This window comes from Stenella coeruleoalba (genome assembly GCF_951394435.1).
Source record: "Stenella coeruleoalba genome assembly, chromosome: 6".
Classification (NCBI taxonomy): domain Eukaryota; kingdom Metazoa; phylum Chordata; class Mammalia; order Artiodactyla; family Delphinidae; genus Stenella; species Stenella coeruleoalba.
The window spans coordinates 125,298,664-125,325,229 of record NC_137151.1 but is presented as its reverse complement, the minus strand read 5'-3'; the positions used below and the strand labels follow the sequence as shown (position 1 = coordinate 125,325,229).

The 26,566-nt window shown below is 54.6% G+C and overlaps 2 protein-coding genes across 5 annotated transcripts in view; one reads left to right on the top strand and one right to left on the bottom strand.

The window, feature by feature from the left end:
- ILKAP (ILK associated serine/threonine phosphatase) overlaps positions 1 to 13,893 on the top strand; it is a 29,256-nt gene extending 15,363 nt beyond the window's left edge. For all 4 annotated transcript variants that reach the window (XM_079923604.1, XM_079923603.1, XM_079923605.1 and 1 more), the window contains 7 exons: positions 641 to 747; positions 1,375 to 1,468; positions 1,748 to 1,835; positions 3,207 to 3,328; positions 10,077 to 10,196; positions 13,287 to 13,368; positions 13,627 to 13,893. In XM_079923604.1, coding sequence (XP_079779730.1) covers positions 641 to 747; positions 1,375 to 1,468; positions 1,748 to 1,835; positions 3,207 to 3,328; positions 10,077 to 10,196; positions 13,287 to 13,368; positions 13,627 to 13,767 — 754 coding nt within the window. In that variant the 3' untranslated portion in view covers positions 13,768 to 13,893. The remainder of the gene's footprint in view (positions 1 to 640; positions 748 to 1,374; positions 1,469 to 1,747; positions 1,836 to 3,206; positions 3,329 to 10,076; positions 10,197 to 13,286; positions 13,369 to 13,626) is intronic.
- Positions 13,894 to 14,928: 1,035 nt separating this feature from the next.
- On the bottom strand, positions 14,929 to 25,724 carry ERFE (erythroferrone). The gene is made up of 8 exons (XM_079924427.1): positions 25,466 to 25,724; positions 22,899 to 23,021; positions 21,015 to 21,117; positions 19,554 to 19,819; positions 19,373 to 19,481; positions 19,189 to 19,279; positions 18,351 to 18,429; positions 14,929 to 17,084 (listed from the first exon to the last, which is right to left on the bottom strand). The coding sequence occupies exons 1-8, from the start codon at positions 25,634 to 25,636 to the stop codon at positions 16,986 to 16,988; spliced, it is 1,041 nt and encodes a 346-aa protein (XP_079780553.1). The 5' UTR covers positions 25,637 to 25,724; the 3' UTR covers positions 14,929 to 16,985.
- Positions 25,725 to 26,566: the final 842 nt, after the last annotated feature.

Genomic DNA, 26,566 nt, shown 5'->3' with positions numbered 1-26,566 from the left:
TTGAAAAGGAATTTCAAAAATGTTTGAAAAAAGAGCAGCTCTGCAGAATAAATGTCATTTCTCATAGGCATTTTTGTTCTATCCTTCTTGAAACAGTTTTTTAATGACATTTATTCTGTTTTTTGGCAAAACTTGAAAGGGGAATAGGAATAAGACTATAGTAAGATAGGCTTTAAGAATTCTATATTGGCCGGAGTTTGAGCAAGAATCCTGAAATTACCTATTCTGTCTCTCATAGATTTTTTAAAATAATTTTTTAACGTCTTTATTGGAGTGTAATTGCTTTACAATATTGTGTTAGTTTCTGCCATACAGCAAAGTGAAGCAGCTGTAACTCTTACAGATATTTTTGACCGTCTTGGATCAGTAACTGTTTATCTGTGTGTTAGTGTTTGAAACTAAATCTGCTTTAAATAGAAAAAAGTTCTGAATTTTAGTTTAGTGAAAAATCAGGGTTAATAGTTCTTGATTTTTAAAAACAAGTGTGAGTTTTTAATTCTTAATTTAAAAATGTCACGGAAGTTACTTAAATGTTTGTCTCAGGTAATGTTAATGTTCGCTGTCTAAGAGTTAACAGCTTTTATGGAGAGGAGTAGTCTTTGCTGTGAGAATCTCTCTGACTCTCAGTTCATTGTTCCAGTACCCGGGTTTCATATTTTGCTGTTTTCGATGGACATGGAGGAATTCGAGCCTCAAAATTTGCTGCACAGAATTTGCATCAGAACTTAATCAGGAAATTTCCTAAAGGTGAGACTGAGAGCTAAATCAGTTCATGTTCATCTTGGTGTTGGCTGTTTGTGCTGATCAGTGACATGTCACTGGCTTTAGCAGAGTCCTTGGTGACTCTAAAAGAGCAGGGATGGGCTTCCCTGGTGGCGCAGTGGTTGAGAGTCCGCCTGCCAATGCAGGGGACACGGGTTCATGCCCCGGTCCGGGAAGATCCCACATGCCGCGGAGCGGCTGGGCCCGTGAGCCATGGCCGCTGAGCCTGCGCATCCGGAGCCTGTGCTACACAACGGGAGAGGCCACAACAGTAAGAGGCCCGCGTACCGCAAAAAATAAAAATAAAAAAAAATAAAAGAGCAGGGCTGAGAGGAGGCGGCTCCGAGCTGAGCAGGTGCAGTGGCCGTGCAGGTGTGCCTAGTATGGAACTTCTCGTGTCTCTGAGTGATTGGCCCCTCTCGCGGAATGTCTTTGGGTACAAGTGAGTGTCTTGCCTTTGTATTTGGGAGACTACTAAAACCAAATGCAGGTGGCACTTAGAGGTGAGGAAGTACAGGCTGTTCTTGGTCGTAATACAGAAACAAAATGACGTGGCGGGAGGATAATCTTCCCTCCTTAAGAGTTTGTTTTCTTTTGTTCCTTCTGTAATAGGAGATGTAATCAGTGTAGAGAAAACCGTGAAAAGATGCCTCTTGGACACTTTCAAGCATACTGATGAAGAATTCCTGAAGCAAGCTTCAAGCCAGTAAGTGTAATAACCACATGAAGACACATGAGTGGAGCACGCGTGTTGTTTTCCTAAACACATTCCAGGCCTGCTAATGCAGTTTAATGCTGATGCTCACTGTCTGCAAAGTTCCTAGCACCAAGTAATCTCTCACAACTTAACGAAATCTGGAACAGAAAAAAGCACGTATCAAACCATCCATTTAAAAAGTATAAGACTCCCCATTCAACTCTGGAAATTAGCCTCAAAGTGCTAGCATGTTGGTGGTGACTGTATTTCTGATGTGTTTCCCCCCAGGAAGCCTGCCTGGAAAGATGGGTCCACTGCTACCTGTGTTCTGGCTGTAGACAACATTCTTTATATTGCCAACCTCGGAGATAGTCGGGTATGTGACTCTGGAGGCACCTATTTAGATAACAGCATGTCACATGGGAGAAGAGCTGTAGAAGCACTTGCTGAATAAGATTACAGTGATGATGGCTGGGTTCGAATCTTCTATTGGGGTTGCTGCAGGGGGTTCTGCTGCAGGGTTTAAGTTCTGGGTCAGGGAACAGCAGCTAAGCTTGAGGCTGTTTGTTCTCTGAGAAGGCTTATACCCTGTCTGTCAGATACAGAGCTGTGAGTTGGAATTTAATTGGCCTGCAAGTACCTTAAATATTCATCTTCATTTTTCTGACCTCAGGCCATAATGAATGAATAACTCAAAAGCTGTAGCTAGAAAGTGCTAGATGATGTGACATATATCCGTTGAGCCCAGTACACCTGGCTGAGGGAGAAACGCGATGATTTCCCACTGGTGACATCCTGTTTCCCAGTCCCAGTTGTGGGGAATGACAGAGCTGGAGGGCAGTGCTCTGCAGGGTCTCTGCAGTCCCTCCCACCTCCCCTGCCAGGAGCGGATGTTCACCTCCATTGCTGCTTGCTTTTCAGCCATTCTCCATGCTTGTTCAGCAGTCACTGGACAAAGTGACCTTCCCACTCTTACTAGCACCTTCAGACGTGGAAATAGCTGCTCCCACTCCTGTTGCTTTTAGGGTGATCTATAAATATGGAGCGCTAGGAGCTGTAGCATCACAGATGACAGCCCTGCCCTAGTGGAGTTCATGTTCTGGTGATGTTTTAGTGGGTCTGTCTAGTGGACTGTCTCTTGTACATAGGTGTTTAGATCAAAGGACTTAAAAAAACAACATGAGTAAAATTGGCCAAAAAAAGAGAGACTTTGGAGTCAGGCCCAAGTTTGAGTCCTGGCCTTGCTCTCTGACTCTAGGCACGATGCTTATCCCCTGGGCCTCAGGCTTCCTCCTCTGTAGAATAAGAGGTTTGTCCGGAAGTTACCACACAGTAAACATGGTGGCGGGAACCCACGGAGAGGTACTTGGTCAGTCCACCAAACTGCCCTCGTCTTTGCCATTGTAAACTCTTGGAATGGTAACGCCTAAAGGGGCCTTGGTACCTGTTAGGTCCTCCCTTTCACGTCACAGATGAGAAGATGATGGCCTAGTGAGGGTGAGCAGTGAGCTGTGGTCATCCAGCAGAGTTTGCACCAGAGTTGAGACCCAAGCCCGGGGCTTCTCTCCCTGAATTTTTTTTGTGACACCACTTTGCTGCTTGTACTTTTGATGCTGGATCCACTGACTTCAAGTTTGTCAGCAGGAGGCTGAATCTGAAACTCCATTGTTAGCCTTTCTCTTCAGCTGTCAACTTTAGGTGCTGGGCCCATTAAATTTCACAGCCAGTGTACTCTCCATCTTCCCAGGCAATCCTGTGTCGTTACAATGAGGAGAGTCAAAAACATGCAGCCTTAAGCCTCAGCAAGGAGCATAATCCAACCCAGTATGAGGAACGAATGAGAATACAGAAGGCTGGAGGGAATGTCAGGTAACTGGGAATGACGGGAACTCGGGAGGAGGGTTCACTTACGTAAAAGCAGCCTTGAGACCTCTGAGGGTGCAACGTTCTGTGTCATGTAGTCTTCAGCGTAATGAGACTCTGTATGAGGTCTAACCTGGTGAAGTCGAAGTAGGTGAACGAGTGTTGTAGGATTTCACCTGTGTCCAAGTGGGAGCAAAAAATGTATGCAAGAAACATGCTTCCCTACGTTTGCAACAGGAGACCTGTCTCAAATTCAAGTTCACCGTTTGCAGCATTGTCTCTGGTCCTGGTAACTCTCATAAAAGCTGTCATTTGTCACAACCCGGTAAGCTACAGTTTTCGGCAAATTCTCCAGAGAGAAAATCTAAAGTGGTTAAGACAGTAAATGTAAGACAGTAGTGTGTGCTGATCACCTCTGGTCTTCCTGGAGAACAACTTATCTAGCCCAGAGGGCCGCTCTTACCTGGCTGCGTCCGTGGCAATTCCAGTTCATCTCTCTTTACACCTTTGAAGGGTGTGTGCCGGCTCTAGTTTATCATCTGCCATCTCTCAGGTAGTTAAAGGAGGGCTTAAGTCTTTTCTGCACTTTAGGAGAATTATACTTTAAGGACATTGCACTATGAATTTGATCAGAGGTGTTTTCTGGTTCATCTTACAGTTTGACCCCATGAGGATTTTGTCTCCTGTTGGAGATAAGGGAGAAGTAATATATCAGTGTAAGAGTGCAGTTATTTGTCCTTGGATGTGTAGTTTCTCTTGTTGTTTATTTGGGGCAGTTTTTATTATTGCTTCAGGCTGTTTCTAGCCAGGGGTGCAGGGAGGTCTCTGGAGAGCAGTTAGAATTCTTAGGGTTGGTTAAAAAAACTCCTGGGTTAGTCAAAGGTGATTTGGGTCTTGGTTGTGGCTGCTACATGAGTGTCGACAGAACTGCAGGCTGGGTTCAGACCTTGGCCAGTGCTCTGTGCCTGACTTCTCCCCCATGACTGCTGTGGAAGTTAATGCCCGAGAATGTGACCCCAGTGTTAGTGTCAGCATCACCTTTTCTGCCCTTTATTATAACTTTAAAATGCTGCTTTTGCCTGAACTCCTTGAAAAGATTTTGACATTGGCAGTCCTATGGCTGAAAGTAAGATTAGCTGCATTGCATTTACTTCCTGTTTCCCAGTCCCTACTTGCTAAGAACAGTGTGGGCTTAGGGTGAGCCCCTCAATTTAGAGAAACGGGGTGGGAGGCTCAGAGACAGCAGGGGCTTTCTGTTCCTGAGCAGCAGGGCCAGGCTGTGGCCCATCTCCTGCCTGAGGCCAAGGGTGGCATGCTTTTTCTTTTCCACCACCCCCTCCTCCTTTTATTATTAAAATTTTCAAACATGCAGAAAACATTTTAAAAGAGTAAACATTTCAATACCTACCACCTAGATTCAGTAGTTAACATTTTGCCATTTTGCTTTGTCTGTTTATGTGTGTGTTTGGCTGAACTATTTAAAAGTTAGTTGCAGACATAACACCTAAGAAAATAATAATTCCTTAGGTTGTGTTAGGTTATCTAATATCCCGTCTGTACTCGTATTTCCCCAGTTGTCCCCACAGTGTCTCTGTTTGAAACCAGGGTCTGGTCAGTGTTCGCATCTACCTTGGACTCACATCTTTCCATGTAGAATCATCTCCACTTGTACTAGGCTTGGATCATCACTAGTCAGCACTTGTATAGGGTCACCAGTGCTGTTTTTTCATAGTATTGTTTAAGTCGCTTGTGTGTATTTCTTGTGAACTAGAAGTTAGGTCTAAAGGCTTCTTTAAATTCAGATAAGACATTTTCAGCAAAAATATTTGACGGGGGATGCTATGTACTTTTGATAGTCCCTCACTTCAGTAGCCATGTAAGGTCACTGGTGTGATACTGATTCCATGCTGGCTACCATGGCTACCATGTGGTGACAACAGATGGCTCCAGAGTGAAAGGACGTGTTTCCGTGTTATCAGCCCATGATCCGGGGAGATACACTTGAGCACCTTGTGAACATTGTGGCCCACCAGCCTTTCAGCTGACGGTTTTAGCATCCCTTAGTGAGCCTTGCATGAATCATTTAATTCACAGGGATGGCAAAGATGATCATCTACTTCTGTGCTTCCTTCTACGTGTATTGACAGGCATCCTATAAAGAAAGGCTTTCCTTCATCAATAGGGGAAGAACCATAGTTTCTCCCTGAAAGCAGGGTAAATGTTGAATTCTTTAATCACCATTTGCAGAGTGAGAGCCACCCACAGTTGTGGAAACTAGTGTTTTCTTTCCCTTCTCTGCTTCTCTCCATCCCCTTTTCCTTGCTCCATGAGTCACTGCAGGTGGCTTTATGTATTGGAGGCGCTGATTCTAGCTGTAGAGGCAGGGTGCTCTTGCTGCTCACATGACCTCATCTGTGGCCAGTGGGCGGGAGCTTCGGCTTGCTTCAGACACTTCTGCCTTTGTCTTAAAGCTGAGCTCCATATGCTGGGGATGCTTGTTTCAACTGCAGCGTCATCAATTCTGCGTCTGTTCTAGGACAGAGCCAGGAAACACACACACACACACACACACTCTCTCTCTCTCTCTTTCTCTCTCTCTCTCTCTCTCTCTCTCTTTAAGCTGTGAGCTTAGATTGCTATTTCTCATTCATATTGGACACTTATAGGGCTTTCTCTTAAATTCTTTGATTCAGTACTTGTAGTGTCTTCTTTTATGCTGAAAATCTTGGTTCCTGACAACATTAGTATATTTATTTGCCAAAATAACTTGGAAATCATAGTATCAACAGTATCACTATTAATGAATTTGAGTTCCTGTGGTTCTCTTATCCTTAGTCTGTGCTTCACTGAGGATGTACGGAGTACTGTGTGTAAACATGGGATAATTATTTTCACTGCGGTTTTGTTACACTCTGGTTATTATGATCATTAGTTTCATTTTGCTTTCAACTTCAGGGCTTTTCCTGCTGGTGGGAATGTAAAATGGTGCATCTGCTGTGGAAACTAGTTTGGCAGTTCCTCACAAATTAAAAATAGATCTATCACACAACATTGTAAATCAAGTGTACTTCAATGAAAAATAAATTTAAAAATAAAAAATAAATAGATCTACCATATGATCTAGCAATTCCACTCCTGGCTATATACCCCCCAAAATTCAAAGCAGTGGATTAGAAGAGATAGGCGTGCACCCATGTTCATAGCAGCATTTTTCACAAGAACCAAAAGGTGGAAGCAACCCAAGTGTCCATCCATAGATGAAGTCGTGAACAAAATACGGTTTCTCCATACAATGGAAATACTATTCAGCCTTAACAAGGAAGGAAATCCTGTCGCATGGATGAACCTTGAGGACATTTTGCTAAGTGTTAGAATAAGCTAGTCACAGAAGAGTGACTGCTGTATGGTTTCACTTACATGAGGTCCCTGAGTGGTCAGAATCATCACCGGGACAGAAAGTAGGGTGGGAGTTGTCGGGGGAGGGGGAGGGGGAGTTGGTGCTTAATGGCCGCAGAGTTCAGTTTGGGAAGATGGGAAGGTTTCTGGAGATGGATTGTGGTGATGGTTGCACAACAATGTGAATGCACTTAACGCCACTCAACTGTACGTGTAAAAGTAGTTAAGGGCGTCCCTGGGGGCGCAGCGGTTGGGAGCCCGCCTGCCGATGCAGGGGACGCGGGTTCGTGCCCCGGTCCGGGGAGATCCCACATGCCGCGGAGCGGCTGGGCCCGTGAGCCATGGCCGCTGAGCCTGCGCGTCTGGAGCCTGTGCTCCACAACAAGAGAGGCTGCAATAGTGAGAGGCCCACGCTCACCGCAACTAGAGAAAGCCCTCGCACAGAAACGAAGACCCAACACAGCCAAAAATAAATAAATAAATTTATTTTTTAAAAAAAAAGTAGTTAAGATGGTAAATTTTATGTTACATGTATTTTTACCACAATTTTAAAAATGAAAACCCCCCCACATTTACGTGGTTAATTAAGTTAAATAAAAGGCACAGTTAGACATGCTTTTGTCTCTCTTCCCTTCACCCTTATTTCCTGATTCTTTTCAGTGTTTCTTTTTACAAAAATAAGCAAATCCACGTATGTATTTTTATTTTCCTACTTGCTTACACTGAAGGTAGTATACTGTATGCAGCAGTGCGTTACACTCCTTCAGGTGACTTCCTCGGAGAAGGTGAAAACAGTTTTGTGTTTATTTTACAAGGAAGGCAACTGAACAGCTGAAGGGAAGCTTGCACATGTAGCATTTAGTGTCAGATTTGCAGTACTTGTGCTGGTACAGGTCTCTGATGGCAAAAAGAAACACTTCTGGAATCATACCTGCAGTCTTCTCTGTAGCACGCATCGTATTAATACACCGGATCTTGGCATCTGCAATCCTGGGATGGTCAGAAGAGGATGGAGCGTCCACCTCCCAGCCTCAGCTTTCCGAGCCTGGCAAGACCACCGAGTCCCTGCATTTGCTCACCTGCCAGAGTTGCTGAAGTCCAAGCAGGGTCTGGCTTGTCCTCACAGCCAGATTGGCTGTCCCAGTGCCTCCCTCTCCGATTGCGAAGGGAGAACTGGAACAGAAAATGGCAGCAAAAAGAGCTACGATCAGGGGACTCTGTTGAACGACTTTCCCACCAATAGAACAGCAGTTCTCTGACGGCTGGGCAGATGGGAAGGAGATGAGGGACAAAGCAATGTGGAGCAAAAGTCGCTTGAGGGTGGGAGGCCAGGCCTGTGGACGATTGGTACCGAGGGAAGGCACGTGGGTCGTGAGTGTGGACCTCAAAGCCCACTCCCTCCTCAGCATGGTGGTCTTGGGGGAGAACTTGGAGGGTAGCGGGAGGAGAGTGGGTTTTCAGCCGTTTGTTGAGGGAGAACCCGCTGCAGAGCACGCAGCTTCCTATTGTGCGTTTAGGAAGCTGGCCGCGTATCGTATCGGGTGCGTGTGGAGGAGCTCTGCTGAGGGGGATTGGAGCGCGCCGGGAAGTGCGAGCCCACACATCCACGTGGCTGGTTCCGGACGGGCCTCGTCGGGTGTGGTCCTGTTCCAGTTGTCACTGACCATGAAGCCAGGTGGTGTGGCTTCGTGCTCTTGTGATGCACAGCCTTAGAGTTGGCACTGGCCTCTGGAGCTGACTGGCGTTTGCACACACACGTCTTAGATAGCCCGTGACACTGAGTGCAGGCAGAGCGACAGCCAGCTTGCGGTGTCCGTTTCTGAAGCGTAAGTGGCTTTTCCTGGGTCTGCGATTCTGTCCGTTGTTGCTTTCTCCTGTCACTCCAGTAGGTGAGTGAGCGTAAGGTTTCCACTCTGTGTAAACAGGAATGGAAATGGCAGCTTCTGTGCTGTGGCACACGTTTTTCTTCATTACACTCAAGAATTGTTCCACGTTTTGTGTACTGAGTTGTGCTGGTAGTAACTGGGGCTTTGGGGCCTGCCACTGCACACAATCTCACCGAAACAAGCTGGGTCTGTGACTTGGGGGTGGGGTTGGGTGCGCGCCAGGCACCCAGTTCCTCGATCCTGAAGGAGCGCTTTGTTGGCTTCTCACGGTGCTCGTGCTTTGAGCTGCTTCCTCAAAGGCGCTCTTGAGGCCGAGGGATCCCGCCCCCCGCCCCACTTCACTCTTCAGCTCGGCCCCTGTGCACTTCGGCCCCTCTTGCTGCGCGGTTACTGTTTGCACTTGAGAAGACTGCTCAGCTCTTCACAGACACCAGCAGAAGTCTTCGTTGCTGGTGATTCAGCTGTGACCACTGGGTGAGGGCGAGGGTGAGGGCGACTTTGTGGGCACAGTGAAGGGCCAGGGGCCAGGCTGAGCTCTGACTCTATGAGACGGCAGCCCAGACCCAGGCGAGCAGCTTCTGGCCATGTGTGTCCATCACACAGCATCTCCAGAGCTTGTTCTGTCGTTTGGGAGCCCCGTGGTGACAGTACACCTCCACGCACGCACAGCTGCTGTTTGCTGAGTGCTCTGACGCGCCTTGTCGAGCGTGGGTTCTGGTTTTACACATGAGGGTCTAGATGCTTGGGAGGTTGCAGCTGCCCGAGGTCACACAGCAAGTACACCGCCCGGATTGTCCTTGGGAGTGTCAGGCTAGGGACTGTTTCTCCTGCTGACAGAACTCTGTCTTACAATGTGGAGTCTTTTTATAGGTCACCTTCCCATCTCCCTATCCCTCATCTAAAAATAGAATGGGTGGAAGTATAATGCTGTGCAGAACACTGCCATTTGTATTTAAGTCTCATTAAATCTTATTCATACCCAGTGTGAAGAAAACTCGCTTCCAAATCTGGGAATAGTCATTTTCAGGTATTTTCCGAATCTGATTAGAGTGAAATGCAAAATATCCCTCTGTTCCAGCTATTCTTAACTCTGGTGACATGGTTGAATCACGTGAGAAGCTTTACGATAAAAACAAAGCCAGGTCCCCATCCAATCAAGTTTGACCATGGACTGTGGGCAAATCAATGGATTAGGCCCAGGGCTGCCGTATGCCAGCTAGAGGGGGCGCTGTCCCCATCAGTGTGCTGTTGGGCTGAGGAGCCAGGGGCAGCAGGAGTGTGAACGACCTAGAACAAAGAAGACTCAGCACAGAAATGCTCAGACGCTGCTATGTATTAGAGGCTAAGAGATGCGGATTCCACAGGTTACATCTTTTACTCTATCCCATTTTTCTGCTTTTAAGATCGGATTCTGAGTACTGTGACCCGTGACTGTCAGATGGAATCTGAATTTGCTTTTCCCCTCATTTTAGGGACGGGCGTGTCCTGGGTGTGCTGGAGGTGTCCCGCTCCATTGGGGATGGGCAGTACAAGCGCTGTGGGGTCACCTCTGTGCCAGATATCAGACGCTGCCAGCTGACCCCCAACGACAGGTAAAACCTCCCAGAGGCACAGGTGTGCACGCACATGGTTTTGTTTCTCTTCTGATTTCTTCCAGTTTGTGTAGTGAACCTGGGGTGGGCAGCCATGTCTCGGGCACTGTGCTAGGCCCTAGAGGTGCAGGGATAAATAAAATACCGTTTCTGCTCTCGTGGGGTCCACAGTCTGCCGGGGGGAGCACCTGTGAATGGGCGGTTCCAGTCTAGTGTGTCTTAAGAGTGTGGGGTGCTCTGGGAGACTTTGGCTGTGGGGGGAGAGAGGCATCCTTGCTGGAGAAAAGAGAAGGGCTTTTTGGCAGAGCGGACACAGGGACAGGATGAAGATGTGGCCAGGCAGATGCCATAATAGGGAGTCAGGAAAGTGATGGCAGGGTACCTGGGGACAGATTGTAAAGGCCCTGGATTCTTTGCTGAGGAGCTTGAATTTTAGCTCATAATTGGTGGAGAATCCTGGGAGGTTTTTAAGCAGAGTCAAGTTAGGTTGAGAAAGAGACCCCTTGTTTAATTGTCCAGCCCCTAATTCTGAGCTGCTTGAAGGTGAGGCACCATGCCTAGTGCCAGAAGCTCTCAGCAAGTCAGTGTTAGAGGCTGGAGTAGGACGGAGCCCAGCGGCCAGTTAGGAACTGATGCACTGGCCCTCGCTGCGGGTGGGGATGGGGGAGGTGAACTAAGGCAGCAGTGGAAGGAGACCGGGGAGGCCAGTGCTGCGAGGGAGGAGCCTTACCCCGGCCCCCCGCCTGCTGAGTGAGCGTCTTGGGACACGGTTCCACCAGCTCCCCTGGTTTTCTAGATGATGCCTCAGGGGAGTCTCGTCTGTCCCCACATTAGACCAGGCCCCCTGTCGTATGTACTGCTCGAGCTCCCTCTGCTTTGGATCATGGTTGTGTGTTTGTATGGCCAGTTGCTTAGGGTCTGTCACGTCAGTGGAAGGGGCCGGCACCTGCTTGGACCTGTGTCCTGGTAGATACGTGTTGAATGAATGCCCAGTCAAAAGAGTAAAACCAGGACCTGGGTATTAAAATGAGGAGAAAAGGGTGTTAGATCTGTGGGGAAACTGTCCTAGGAGAACCAGAACTGTCTCGTCTCATCCATCATTGTTCAGAAAGACTTTCCTTGGGAAGTCTAGAGGGGGCTTTGAAAGGGAGGTAGTCCTGTTCTCAGATGGTGAAAGTGGAAGGTGGTTCTCCCTTCACGTGGGGAGTGAGTGCTTGAGAACATTCCTTAAGTCCACAAACTGTCAGTTTTATTGGGTTGGCCAAAAAGTGCCTTTGGTTTTTTAAGTAAAAATAAAAGACACATTTTTCATTTTCACCAAGAACTTTATTGAAGAACGTATTCACCCTTTTGTTCCACTACCTTCTGCCATTTTTCAGCCAACTTCACAATCCCATCTTCCCCAAACTTTTTATCTTTTTGAGCAAAGAACTGTTCCAGGGGCCTTTTACAGTCCTCCAGGGAATCGACATTGTTTTCCATTGAGAGAATTTTGTAAAGACTGAAATAAATGGAAATCCGAAGGTGCAATGTCTGGTGAATATGGTGGATGAATCAAACTTCCCAGCCAAGCTGTAACAGTTTGTGCCTGGTCATCAAAGAAACATGCAGTTTTGCGTTATCCTGCTAGAAGATTATGCGTTTTCTCTTGACTAATTCTGGACACTTTTCGTCGAGTGCTGCTTTCAGTTGGTGTAATTGGGAGCAGTACTTGTTGGAATTAATCGTTTGGTTTTCCAGAAGGAGCTCATAATAGAGGACTCCCTTCCAATCCCACCATATACACAACATCACCTTCTTTGGATGAAGACCGGCCTTTGGTGTGGTTGGTGGTGGTTCATTTAGCTTGCCCCACGATCTCTTCCGTTCCACATTATTGTCACTTTTCATTGCCCATCATGATTTGTTTTAAAAACGGAACATTTTCATTACATTTCAGTAGAGAATCACATGCGGAAATGTGGTCAAGAAAGTTTTTTTCGCTTAACTTACGTGGAACCGAAACATCAAAGCGATGAACATAACCAAGCTGGTGCAGGTGATTTTCAGCGTTTGATTTGGATATTTCGAGTGTGTCGGCTGTCACCAGCGTGGTATAACGGTGACTGTTCTCAATTAATGTCTCGATTTGATCACTGTCTACTTCAACTGGTCTACCTGACCATGGAGCGGCGTCCAGTGAGAAATCTCCAGCACAAAACTTCACAGACCACTTTTGACACGTTCGATCAGTCACAGCACCTTCTCCATACACTGCACAAATCTTTTTTTGCATTTCAGTTGCGTTTTTACCTTTCTTGAAATAATCATAATATGCCGAAAATGTTGCTTTTTTTCTCCCATCTTCAATATTAAAACGGCTACACAAAAATTCACCAATTTTGATAAGTCTTTTTTTTTTTTTTTTTTTTTGCGGTACACGGGCCTCTCACTGTTGTGGCCTCTCCCGTTGCAAAGCACAGGCTCCGGACGCGCGGGCTTAGTGGCCATGGCTCACGGGCCCAGCCGCTCCGGGGCATGTGGGATCTTCCCGGACCGGGGCACGAACCCGTGTCCCCTGCATCGGCAGGCGGACTCTCAACCACTGCGCCACCAGGGAAGCCCAATAAGTCTTTTTTTTAAATGTACGCTGATATGACAGCTGTCACATACAATCTAACAAAATTGTTTCGAATGAAGTTAAAGACAACTGAGAGCTACTAGAGCCATCTTACAGGAAAAAACTGAACGAACCTTTTGGCCCACGCGTATGTTTGGGAAATGGCCGAGGCGTGCGGTGATAGAAATTTAGCATGTATTTATCATAACACCTGATGGGTTTTATTCGGTGATTTTCCTAGAGTTCGTCTAAGAAGTGGGTTTAGGTTAATCCGTAACTTTTGGTGAACAGAGCGTAGTCCCAGTTTTGATGTATAACATTTCACCTACAAATATTTTTAAGTAGTTTTAACCTTTGTCTCATAGAAGTTAAATTGGTTTTAAAAAATGTTTAGCCTTTGAGTAGTTGGACAAATATTTTTACCTCCACTGCCAGGCCATTTAATAAAGTTTGCTGCTAAAACCCATTTATATTTTTTCTCTGTGTTGTAGGTTTATTTTGCTGGCCTGTGATGGCCTCTTCAAGGTCTTTAACCCAGAAGAAGCCGTGAACTTCATCTTGTCCTGCCTTGAGGTAAGAAGTCTCACAAGGGAGAGGGTGCCAGTCGTCCTAGCTGCACTTGGGCTTTAGAGGAGAAGTCCCGAAGCCCCCTTCCTCCCCCATGTTCCCTGTAGTTGGGAGTGGGAACTCCAGCCTGGGGATTCACCGGTCAGTTTGTCCTGCCCGCCCTGATGGGGACTGGGGAGCAGTTCTTCCTTGTGGCAGTGGTGTCTCAGGAGAGTGATGGGGTGCAGGGTTCCCACTCACCAGTGCCCCTTTCCTGCCCGGTAGGATGAGAAGATCCAGAGCCGAGAAGGGAAGCCCGCCGTGGACGCCCGCTACGAAGCCGCCTGCAACAGGCTGGCCAACAAGGCGGTGCAGCGGGGCTCGGCGGACAACGTCACCGTGATGGTGGTGCGGATAGGGCACTGAGGTGCTGCGGGCCGGGGCGCGGCGTGGTGTTGACTTCCAATGTTCATTTTGTGTGTTGTGCACATTATGTGTTTCGTGTACTCCTGTGGGATTCCCATGGTTGTAAATAAAGGTTTTGTTTTTTTTTTTCTAGACTTTGGAGTTATCTTATTACATTTTGAGCAACTCTTGACCTTTCAGAGGTTGTGTTTGCTTTCGAACATGCTTTGGGTCTCTCCTCGTTAAAACCCTTATAGGCATCTTGGGTTGGCCAGTGGTAACGGCCCATCCTTAGTAAGCTGCTCGTTGTGCAGTGCTCTGTGGTTTACGCGCACCTTTCCTGTGCTGTTTCACCCTCCTGATAACTGCCTGGGGAAGTGGCATTTTACAGTGAGGAAATCGAGGTAATGACTGCATTGGACAGGCCACGACTAGAGCCCAGGGCTGCTGGAGCACTCTGGCTGCTTTCAGCTTTCTATACAAAAATAAGGTTACAAAACGTTATGCGGCATGATCCCAGGCTCAGCCAGGGGAACAAGGTGAGGTGGTCACTCTGTGGAGCAGCGTGCCCCCAACGGGCCCTCCAGAAACACCACGGGATTCTGCTTATTTCCAGTTCTGTGATGACAGTCTGGCTGAGGGACTCTAAGAAGGGCTGGGTTTACTGGGTCTCCCGTCTGGGTCCCCTGGGTGCAAAGTGCGCACTTTTCCAGGTTTGAGCAGTCAAGCTGCTGTTCCCTGTGGCCGGGTCCAGCCTCCCGTCTTAGTCTTAGGAACGTGCATTCAGTTGGTTCTGTGCTGGGCTGGGGCTGATGGTCATGATCACACTTCTGTCAGAGATGTTACAAATGCATGATGAGCCTACTCAGAAAAACAAACTTTAAAATTCTTTTCAAGCCCTTATTTATATGTAAAGCAGGCCATTGGTATTGCTGTAATTACTTAGTAAAGCAGCTTTTAGGTCTGTGTAAATGCTGCCTCAGGATGATGTAAGATTCTGAAAATTTGCTTTTGAAGCTGTTTTGTCATGTTTGCTGGCCCTGCCCAGCTTGCACACATGGCCTTATCACCTCGTCAGTTCTGTCAGTGGGACCGGCCTCCCTACAAGTACCTCGGGAGCGTTTCCAGCACACCCTTCCCCAGAGTGTTAAGAGCCAGGTTTCACTCCTGCTGAGGACTGGGATGACGCGGTGTGGCGTCGCGGAAGGAAAGAACCTCAGCGTCTCAGAATTGGGAAGTGGGACAATTTATTCAATAAACATTTTCTTACAGCAAACAAGGCACCAGTCTTTGACCATGTATCCCTCTTCCCCAGACCGCTAGTGTCCTAGAGCTGGGAGAGGCTTGGCGCTGGTCTTCCCTGGACGGGCTGTCCCTGCCACCTTCTCCATAGGTCTGAGGGCCCCCATGGGCTGGAAACATCCTTCCGCCTCCCCTCCCAGAGCTCACTCCTCCGTCCTTGGTGAGCCTGGCCTAAATGACTAAGACTCTATATTTTAAGGTCAGCCCTTTGTTTCTGTAATTTTGTATAATCACATAAAATAATTCTCAAAAGTCAGTTTATATATATATGTGTGTGTGTGTATATATATATATATATATATATATTCCACCTGACAATATTATACAATAAATACTTCAATAAATTGCTGTGTGACACACTCATATTGAGAAAATGAAAGAGATCTGTGGGTTTTTCAAGGGTAAAAGATAGCTTCTCTAAAATATCTGGATACAAAGTGAAATCCAGAAAAGGGCGTGGCCACACCATCCGTTATCAGAGAGCGTGGGCAGGCAGGACCCGGCCAGCTGGTACTTCCTGGTAGGGCGGGTACGAGTCCTACTGAGAACTGTGCCAGGGCTGCCAAAGGGCACAGACTGGTGGTTTGTGTGCATTGCGCCTGGGGTCCCCTGGCTGGGAGGGAAATGTCTGAGCCTGACTGTGGCGCTGGAAGCTTAGGGCTCCGGGGCATCAGCTAGGCCTGGCCACAGTCACCTGCTCATCCCAAGGCCAGCTAGAAGGTTACGGTGAGAGGTGACTGCAGCCATTGCCCACTTCTCTCCCAGGCCTGAGAAGGGGGCAATGGCTTACCAGACCAGCTTGGCCCCCAGGACATCTTATGGTACCCCGTTCCTGTAGCCTGTTTTGTGTGTAGGTACAGGGGTTGGGTAACTTCCTCAGCAGGCAGCGGGGGCCCTGCACCTTGAAAGAAGTTGCAGCAACTCCCAGACCCCCATCACCACTGCTACCCACATCCCATCACTGCTGCAGCAGCACAGAAGGACTTGGGACCTGGTCTTCTCAGGACACCCATCTGAGCTTGGGGCCATATTCCCACCCCCGTGGGGAAGATTCTTTCAAGAGCCCCAGAGCTGGATAGACCCAGCGAGGCTAGGCTGCGGTTGGGCACCGAGAGCCTGTCAGCTTGTGGGAAGCGTCCGCTTCATCCGTGCAGAGGGGCAGGCAGGGCCTGGCCGCCCCTGACCTGCAAGGTTGTTCTAGCTCTTTCATCTGGTGGGTGGATCCCAGCAGTGAGCCAGGGCCACAAGGGGGTGGGCAAGGGGCCCTCATCCACAAGAGGGTCTGTGACGGAGGAGGAGGGTGCAGCTCCTATGTGGAAAGGCTGGGTGAGCGTGCAAGTGACCTTGCACGTGTCACAAGTGAAAACAGCTCCAGACTGTCACTGTCCCCTATCAGCCCCCATCCGGTGTCTCTCTGGTGCCTGAGGCTGCTATGCCCCGGGGCCACAAGGAGAGGCTTGGGCCCTGTGGCCCCTGCAGGCTAAAGGCAGGGCTGGGAGAGGGGCAGGTGGGACCCAGGCAGGCTGGGCGGCCTCTGCCCTCCGTCCTGGCACTCCCAGCAGGCAGCCCATGAGAACACTAAGAAAGATGGAAAAGGTGGGGCTGGGCCACAGCAACGAAGCTGAGGCTGCCGGGGCCACTGGGGCCAGGAGGGGCCCAGGTCTGCAGCTGGGGAGGGACAAAGCACGTGCTCCTGGGCACACTGAAACGTCTCCCCTTTAACTTAAGCTGGCATCCTGAAATCACTCCCAGTCTGGGACTGCCAGTTTGCGTGTCACCTCCCCAGGCTGCCTGTAGTAGCATCTCTGGGTTGAACTGCGGTGGGCAGTTCGGCGGGCTCCCTCCTGCGTGTGGCCCCCGCCACTCTGCCACGGCCCCGAGATTGTTCGCACTCCTGCTCCGTTTGCCCGGCGAGAGGGAGAGCCTGGGGTGGCCGGTCATACACCGAGGAGGACAGCACTGAAGTGGGAGCCTCCGCGCACTGTGAGGGAGGAGCTGCTGGCATTGTCCAGGAAGACGGAGGTGTACTGCCCCGCCTGCGGGGAAGGTCAGCGTCAGCCTGGATGCCGCCGGCCTGCAGGTGCGCCCACCACATACCATGCCTGCCCCGCCCCGCCCCACCCCGCCCAAGGACAGTAGCGAGGGCCGGCAGGGAGGCCTTGCCCTCAAACCCAGCACCCCTGACGCCTGGTCTAGTGCCTCCTCCCCAGCTCCATCAGCCCCGGCACCAATGGGCTCCCTGTAGTGCATGTGCAGGGGAGCAAGCCTCTGCTCAGGGCCAGAGCGGGGCTCGAGCGTCAAACAGTTCCCTCTGCTGCACTCGAAGCCTGAAAGCGTGCTGAACTCACGTGTGACGGTGCCCCTTCCCCCCACAGGCCCGGCCACTGACCCATCTGGTAGAGCCATGGTCGGACTGGTACTCTGCCTGGCTACTCCGAATATGGTCCAGGCATCAGCAGGGTTACATCCCCAGATGTGAGCTGGGAACTCCCAGAGATGCAGAATCTGGGCATTTGCATCTTAAGACCCCAGGCACGCTGTGTGCCATCTGAGCTCATGCAGCAGTGCCAGGGACCAGACCTCTAAACGCCTTCCAGCAACCAGAGCCGCCTGCAGCCACAGCCTGGCCTCCGATCCTGGCTTTGCTGTGCGAGCTTGGGCAAATTACTTAACGCTTCTGTGCCCTCGTTCCCTTATTTGTAAACAGGGGAATACTATTTTCTACCTCAGAGTGCTGTGAGTAATGGGTAATTTATGTTAAGTGCTCAGAACGGGCCTGGCCTAGTTAGTGCTATTTACATGTGAGCTTTATTCCACACATCTGTACCTAAATTTTTCTTTCTTAGGAAATCCCATCTTTTCATCAGTTTCTCAAGCCCTTGCCCAAATCCCCACAGTTCTAGAAAGAGACTGTCAGTTGGGCTTTTGTGTAGGAAATAACTGCATCTGCCTCCCGAAGTCCCAATGGGCCAGGGGGTCGTGATGTCATCCTGGGCAAAGAGCTGACCTCTGTCACTGCCCCCCGCCCCCTTGCCCACTGAGTCCCTTCCGAAGGGCTCGTTACGGCCAGAAGCACCAGTCCTCAATATGGGGGGCCCAGGTCTGGGGAAAGGAGCCCCAGTCTCGGCCTGGCTCTGCCTGGGCTAGCGGGAGTGCTCTGTGCCGCCCTGACCCTTGCCCGGACCTGGAGGCTGCGGGCACTGTACCCAGAGCTCTGAGCACCCACCAGCACCCCTCCCTACCCAGTCACCCCCATGGCTGTGTCCGGGTGGCCCCCCCATAGCTGAGCCTGCCCCACACACCTGCAGATACAGAACGCCGTTGACCGAGATGGTGAAGAACTCGCTGCTGCTCTCCAGCCCCATGACAGCCTCCAGGGAGCTGTGGCCAAAACAGAAAGAGGGTGGGCCTGAGACCCCTGCCCCAGAACCACCAACTTCACCCACAATGTGCTCACAATCACCGCAGCGCCCGACACCAGCAAAGTGCCATGAGAACGGCTGTCTTAGCCGGGGCTTCCGGTGGAGGTGGCATCTGAACTGGGTCCCCAAGAGGAGTAAGGACAGGCTCCACAGGGCTGAAGGTGTGCCGTGAGGGCCGGGCAGCAAATCCTGGCTCTGATGGGAAGCGAGACACTGGCCGGTGCAGCTGGAGGTGCGGGGCTGGCAGCAGTGAGGCTGGGTTCAGGCCAGTGGGTGCAGGGCTTTCCAAACCAGAGTGAGAAGATTTGAACTTCACCCATGCATGCCTTCTGCAACCGCTGTGGAGCACCTGCTCTCTGCCTGGGCTGTTCTGGGTGCTGGGGACACCGAAGGGGCAGCCCTGCCCTCCCGGACCAGCAAGAGACGGGAAGCTGGACAAGTTCACGGAGAAGGGCTGGGAGAGAGCCTGGGGAGGGTCCGCACAGACTGGTCAGGACAGGCCTGGGGACGCGACGCTGGCGCCTCGGGTCGCCGGAGGGGAGTCAGTCCCCTGTGGGGGGCGGGCAGAGCAGGGGCTGGGGCGGGCCGGGCCCCCACGTCCCGGGTCGGGGTTCCGGGAGCGCGCGCCGGGGCGGGAGGAACGCCTGACGGTGGCCGGGGGAAGCCCCGAGGGAGGAGGCGGGCGCCCGGGCTGCGCGCCCTGCCCGCGCCCACTCACGCGTGGTGCTGGCACCGGGACTGGATGCAGATGAGTAGGCGCAGGCGGTCCCGGGGGCGCGGCGGCGCCCGTCTCGTCTGCTCCGCCAGCGCTGCTGGGGAGGCACGGGGGCGGTCACCGGGCGGCAGGAACCAAGCGCGGCGGGGCGCCCCCCCCCAGGCCCCGCCCCAGCCCCGGGCCTCACCCACGTGCAGCGTGGCGGCGAGCGCGTAGAAGCCGGCGACGGGCGCCGTGTACTGGCCGCTGGTCAGGTTCAGGCCCGGGCCGCGGCGGAAGGCGCCCTCGGCGTTGGGCTGCGGGCGCACGGACGGTCACCCCGGGCCCACCGCGCCCGCCCCGCCCCGGCCGCCCCGGCCCGAACTCACCACGTAGTAGACGCCGAGCTCGTGCAGCGCGCGCCGCTCCACCGACGCGTCCCGGCGCAGGCGGCAGTGGAAGGCGGCCTCGATGCGCGGCGCCCGCGGACCCGGGGCCAGGGGCGCAGCCAGCAGCGCCAGCACGCCCGCGCCCCCCGCCGCCGCCGCCTCCTCCTCCTCCTCGTCCTCCTCGTCCTCCGCGGGGACGGCCGGCACCGCGGCGGGGCCGCGCGGGCGGGGCTCAGGCTCCAAGCACTCGCGTGTGCGCGCCGCGCCTGGCACAGAGCGAGCGGTGGCCGCGCCGGGACCACCTCGCTCGCCCTTCCGTGTCCCGCCCGGACCCCTTCCCCAAACCCGGGCGCTGCTGAGAGCGCGGGGGGCCATTACCGGTTACCCCGGAACCGCGCGCCGGGCGCACGCAGTCGGGCCTGGCGGGTCTTCGGAAACTGCCTCCTGATCCTGCGGCTGCACCTGTTTCCTTTCACGCTTTGGCTACTGGGAAGCTCAGGGCTGATTCACCCAGGACCCTCGTTCTCCTGCTTCACCTGCCTATCCTACCGCTTCTTCCCCCTTCCCGCTGCTGTTTCTTCTCTGTTTACATTTTTGTTGTATCAGGGAATGCAATAGTTTAAGCCAGACTGGTCATTTTTGAAAAGAAGCTGGGTATAAATAAATAATTTTGCAGCTATATTGCACATAATGTGGAGGTTCTTCAGCCGCTGAAGCTGGTCTATTTAAATGAACAGTACATTAAACTGAAGGGGGAAAAAGACTCAGTAGCTCTTCACAATGACATTATCTAGTCAATAGCGTGAGCTGCGACTCAGCAGCTGGCCACAGTGCAGGGACACCGCCCTCGGGGCCGGAGCCCCGCTCAGCGCTGCTCTCTCCGCCTGCGGCCTCCAGCGGCTGCCCCATCCTCCTCCCTGTGCTGCCCCCAGACACCATCCTCCTTGCCCCGTGAGGGCGGCCTCCTGGTGCCCTCCCATGCGGCTCTGAGGCCAGCGGCAGAGATCTGTCAGGAGAAGAGGCGGGGGCACAGGTGATCAGGGGGTAGAAGGGGGCCTGTGTTACTGGGCTGAGCCTCCGATCTCCCTGGTGTCACTGCGGGGATCAGAGGAGCACTTTACAAGCTTACGGGGCCCTGAGCCCCCTCTGACAGTCCCCATGGGCTTAGATCTCTCGGCCTTTGCTAGGCTCACCGGACTCGCAAGTGGGGCGTGGATGCTGGTCCCCAGGCCCCTGCTGAACACCGAGTGGCCAAGTCCACCTTCCTCTGGAAGCCACCTCCTCACCACGCTCCTCCCACCTCCCCCGCAAGCTCCCGACCCACGGCCTTGACCCAGGCCAGCACCGGAGCAGAAGCCTCCTTGGGATACGGGTCAACAAAGGTCTAGCCCACCTCAGCTCCTCCAGGATGCCCTCCCCGGCCCCGCTCACACCGGGGGTGGGGTGGGGGCCCCGCCCTACCTTTCAGCAGCAGCTGGAACTCTTTCAGCAGGACCTCAGGTGGGGTGATGGGGCCCGGGGGGCCCTGGGGGCCGGGGGGCCCTGGGGGACCTGGCAGGCCGAGCTGAAAGAGAAGCTTGACGGTGAAGACATCTGAACAGGCAGGCTGGGGACCGCGGGCACCCCCTCTGCAAGCTCTTGCCACCGAGCCTGGCAAGGGGGTGGGGTCCTGCTTTGACCCCTGGGGTGGAGGTCAGCCTCCAGGGCCTCCGATTCCCCTGAGGAGGCAGTGAAAGCTGCAGGCACAGGGCCTCAGGGTGGTGGGGCCCCTGGGGCAGGGCTGGGGGGAGGAAAGTGCACGAGTGGGGAAGCAGAGGGCTGCAGCCCAGCCCCGGGGCTGGATTTCCTGATGCAGGGAAAAGGGGAGGGAGGGACACGCCAGGCTGCTTTCCACTCTCAAGGTCGTCTCAGCAGCAGTTGGCAAGCTCTCCCTGTGCCTGGCCCAGCACCGGGGCCTGGGGTCCTCAAGGAGCCCTCACTGGGCTGGGCTGGTACCCACCCAGGAGCAAGGAAGTCCCCTGCAAGGAGGAGCCTGGGGGAGCCCCCAGCTCAGCGTCGGGGGTGACGGGTCAGGCCATGGTGACAGCCCAGCAGCCCGGCTGCCTCAGGCTCAGAACCCGGCACTCGGTCACTGGGTCAGATCTGGGGCAGGGTGAGGCCCAAACTCAGCATGGGCAGCACAGCCGTGACCAGAGCGCTCACCCCAGGGGACATAGCCCTCCTTGGGGCTCAAGGCAAGAGTCAGCCGTCAGGACCAGGTGCCAGGTCCCTGCCAGGATGAATGAGAGTGGGGGCCGGCAGCTGCCAGGGCCCCCACGTCCCCCAGCCACTAGGAACCAGACCGTGTCACCCCAGCCCGCCCGTAGGCCCCTCCAGCTTGCTCCCTGACTGCCCTACCAGGCCAGCCCAGGCCTCCCGTGCCAGGATGCAGAGGGGAGAGAAAGCGGGGAGCCAGTGAGGCTGCCTGGCATTCCAGGGGTGCAGGGTAAACGGTTGGAACAGGCCCCAAACTCAGGGTCACTAGGCCCCAGCTTGACAGTTCTGTGCCCTCTGGCCCGAGGGTGAGGGTCTCTGCTCGTTGGAACTGCTCAGGGTGTCCAGGGGGAGCCAGTGAGGGGTGTGGGGTGGTGGTGGTGGACTGGGGGTTTGGGGAAAGGCCCGTGGGTGGGGGCTCACACACACACACCCACACCCCCCACACACACACACCCAAGACACACACACACCCAGGACACACACAGCCCAGGACACACACACACACACCCAGGACACACACACACCCCCGAGGACACACACACCCCAGGACACACACACACACACACACCCAGGACACACACACACCCAGGACACACACAGCCCAGGACACACACACACACACCCAGGACACACACACACCCCCGAGGACACACACACCCCAGGACACACACACACACACACCCCCGAGGACACACACACCCCAGGACACACACACACACACACACCCCCCACACACACACACCCAAGACACACACACACCCAGGACACACACAGCCCAGGACACACACACACACACCCAGGACACACACACACCCCCGAGGACACACACACCCCAGGACACACACACACACACACACCCAGGACACACACACACCCAGGACACACACAGCCCAGGACACACACACACACACCCAGGACACACACACACCCCCGAGGACACACACACCCCAGGACACACACACACACACACCCCCGAGGACACACACACCCCAGGACACACACACACACACACACCCAGGACACACACACACACACCCAGGACACACACACACACGCACACGCAACACTGGCTGGAGCTCCAGGGCTCACCTTCAACTTCCTGGCTTTGCCTCTGCTCCCCTTCTTGCTGTTGGCGCCCTTGTCACTCTGCCTAACGAAGAGCATCCAGGCATCTCGCGGATCGATGCCGCGCACTTGCTCCACGGGGGGCTCCTGGAACATGGCGGCCATCAGCCGGTCTGCCTCCCCTGGACGCTTTGCAGGAGGTCACTGTGCAGGACTGGCCTCCGGCACCCTCGGGCCCCTGTCACTGCGCCCTCCAAGACAGCACAGCCCCGGCCCCCAGCCCCGCGGAGGACGACCCCCGGGGAACAGGCCACTCCACAGCCTGGACTTGCGGGAGAAGAGGCCCCTGGGCATGGTGCGTGGGAATCAGAGCACGTGGGGATCGGGCTCTGCTGGGCCACCAGGCCTGTCCCAGCTTCCGTCCCGGGAGCTGCAGTGAATGCACCTTCCTGGGGGTCGGAGAATCAGACCACCGGCTCCACGGGTGCTCAGGCAGGGGCCCCCGACTCCCAGCAGGCCCCCCGACCAAGCCCGATGGTCCGAAGTTCCAGGGAGGCCAATTTCAGCCCTCAGCGATGATAAGCCTACAGTCCAGTGCGGTTAGGGGGACCGGGGTAGGGGGGTGTCCAGCACTGAGATGTGACTCCAGGCGCCTGCACGGCATGTGACGCCGCTCGTCTGCCTCAGGACTTCTGAGACGCGTGAGCTAAGCAAGGACAGTGATGGTTCCAGAAATGTCCCTTCCCCTTCACAGCGCGCTCTGACTAGTCCTGACACGGAGGAGCGTTCCAGGAGGCACCTTGCAGGGAGAGGCCCTTGGCCCTCTGGGCAGTGGGCCTCGCACAGTCTGAGCTCCAGGCAGGGCTGCCAGCTGGGACGGAAATTGGCTCCAGAGGGCTTAGATGAGGTCATGGGTGCCGACTCCGGTGACTGATGGAAGGACCCTGGGGTCTTGGAGCCACCAGGCCCTTTCGTCAGAGGCAGACTCAGTGGTCTGGCAGCCCCTCCGCAAGGATCTGGGGCTTCCCATCAGGAGCCAGTGTGCTGTGATGGGGACGGGCTTCTGTGATGGAGGAGCCGGGGAAGCCTCGGAAAGGCCTCAGGGTGCCTGGGGCTTCCCCACATCTCCCTGGGTGCTGGGCCCCGCGAGGCGCCCCCCGACTGCTTCCTCTCCACGGACACCAGGACCTGTGGCCTCACTTCACGGCCTCACGCTGCCCTCAGTGGAAACACGTGGCAGGAGGATTCTACGTGGGCTGGACGGTGTGCCACGCTGGCCCTCCAGCTGGACCAGTAGCCTGTGGAAGGACTCAGACCCCAGTTTGGTTTGGGGAACTGAAACAGGTGGGACCACGTTGGTCTGGGGGTCTGGGAGATGGGCCTGCGGCAGTATGGGTGGGTATCTGGCAACTGCCCTGGCCGACTGACGTCTCCAGCCTCCAGGGGCTCTCAGAAAGGAGCCTCTGTGGACCCAAGGAAGGTCCCAGGCCAGAACCCCACCTGGAAGCACGTGAAGCCCCCTCTGCTTCCTGGCCACCACAGCTCAACATCTGGCACCCCTGCCCCCCAGGGGTTGTGGTTGGCTGGCTGGGTAGGGTTTGCCTTCAGTCCATGGGAAGTGGCCGGAGGTGATGGGAACAAGGGCTTCGGGGAGGCCCCTCCCAGGGGGCAGGCAGGGCTGGCCGCCACCTCCACCTGTCTTTAATGGGGGTGTCCTTTAGCGGGGGCATCATGGTTCCCAGAGTGATGCTGAGAGCAGAGGTGCAGGCTTGAGGCCCCAGCAAGGCTCTGCCCTTTGCACTGCCCACAGGCATCTTCAGAAAAAAGAAACTCAAAGCTCCTTCCCCGACGGCCCTCACCTCCCTGTCTGAAAGGCCCCACCCACACTGAGGGCCCCTCTGAAGGTCCCAATTCCCCAGCCTCCTCCAACCTGAGCACCCTCTTGTGTAGCAAGGGAAGGAAGAAGCAGGCTGAGCTAAGCATCACCGGCCTCGGCCAGAAATCACACGTCACTGGGGGCCCGGCACCCCACCCCTTTCTCCCCTGCACCCTCCCCAACCAGCAGCAAGGCAGTTTTTGTTTTCCAGAGAGACTTGCACCAAACAGATTGGGGGCAGGGGTGGGGTGCGGTGGTGGTCAGTAACTTGCTCACACTTTTACAAATACGTTCTTCCCAATTTCAGGAGAATGAAGTTATTTACACTTTACTCACTTCCCAACGCAGAAGTCACCAAAGAAAAGGCATTTCCCCCGGTCTGGTAGAACTTTGCTTCAATGCCAAAGAACTACCCCAAAAGCCAAGGTCACGGCTGGCCTTAAGGCGCCCGTGGGGAGGTGCAGTGAGGAGGCGTCCAGACCTCCTGGGCCTCCCCCGCAAGCTAAGCGTTTTTCTGCCCACTTTACAAAGGAGGACACCCAAGCCAGCCCAGGTCCCCGCTCGCGGCGCCGCGCTCCCCACCGCCCCGGAAGCAAGCGCCCTCCGCCTCTGGGGCGCCCTGGAGCTCAGGAGGTGCGGGCTCCGGGTGGGGAAGCTGAGGCCCGGAGGTCTCTGGGGCGCTGGGGCCCGGGCGAGTAGTCGGGCGGCGTCTTACCGGCGGGCTGGCGGCCGACCCTGCGGGCAGCTCGTTCCCGGGCGGCGGCTCTTCGCGGGCGCGGCTCCCCGAAGGCGCGCCGGGCTCCGGGGAGCCGAGGCCCGCGGCGGCGGCCAACAGGCCCGCGTACGCGAGCATCAAGGCTCCGGCAGGGCAGCAGGCGGGGGCCATGAGGGCGGCGGGTCCCTCTCTCCTACGAGCGCTACGTCTGGGACTCGCCCTCTGGCTCCGCGCCTTATAACGCGCTTGAATCCCCCGCGTCGCCCGGAGAGCGCGCATCACCGCCGGCGCCCCCTCCCGGCTCCCGCGCGCGCTGCAGCCGCGGGGGCGGGGGGCCGGTGCGGGGAGGGAAGGGGGCGCTGCGGGGCGGGGCACGCGTTAGGAAAGGGGGCGCGGGGGTCGAGGAAGGCAGTACAGGGGAGGCAGGGGGCTCGGGGAGCGCTGGCTGGCGGTGGTCTGAGCGCCCCCTCCTGTCGAGCTCGTTTCCGCCCCAGCTCGGGACTCCCGGTCCCTCCTGCGCTCTGTCCCGCGCTTCTGCTTGGCGGGGAGCCCGGACGCCCCTTCTACCGACCCGGGGCATCCCTCTCTCCTCCCTATCCCGCGCGTCTTCTGCGGGGACCTCGAGACGCCTCCTCCCCATTCTCCCGGCCGCGCCCTGCATGTTAGATTGAGCACATCGGAGCGCAAATACCGTCAGGGTCCCTCCTTGGAGCCCCTTTCCCAGGCGACGGCCCCTTCCTTCCGACGCAGCCTTCTCCCCAAGGCTGGGGCACCCTGAGGTCAGAGATGGGCTCTTCCTCCCCAGCAGGGCGCACCTGCAGGGGCCTCCGGGGGCGGGGGTGGGGCACGGAGCAAATCTACAGCCGGGGACAGGCGCCCTGCACTGAAGCGGGCGCCCTGAGGCCTGGACTGGGAGGATTGAGCCCAATCTCGACCTGGGGGCCGGGGCGGGGGGGCCGATCCGACCCGGGACCACATTACCCGCAGCCCACCAGGATCAGCGCAGGGCACGCCGCGGGCACACGTGGACCAGGCCCTGCAGGCCTGGGGTCCAGGCTCCTCCCGGAAAAGAGCAGCCCCTTCACTCTTCCATGGGCTGTT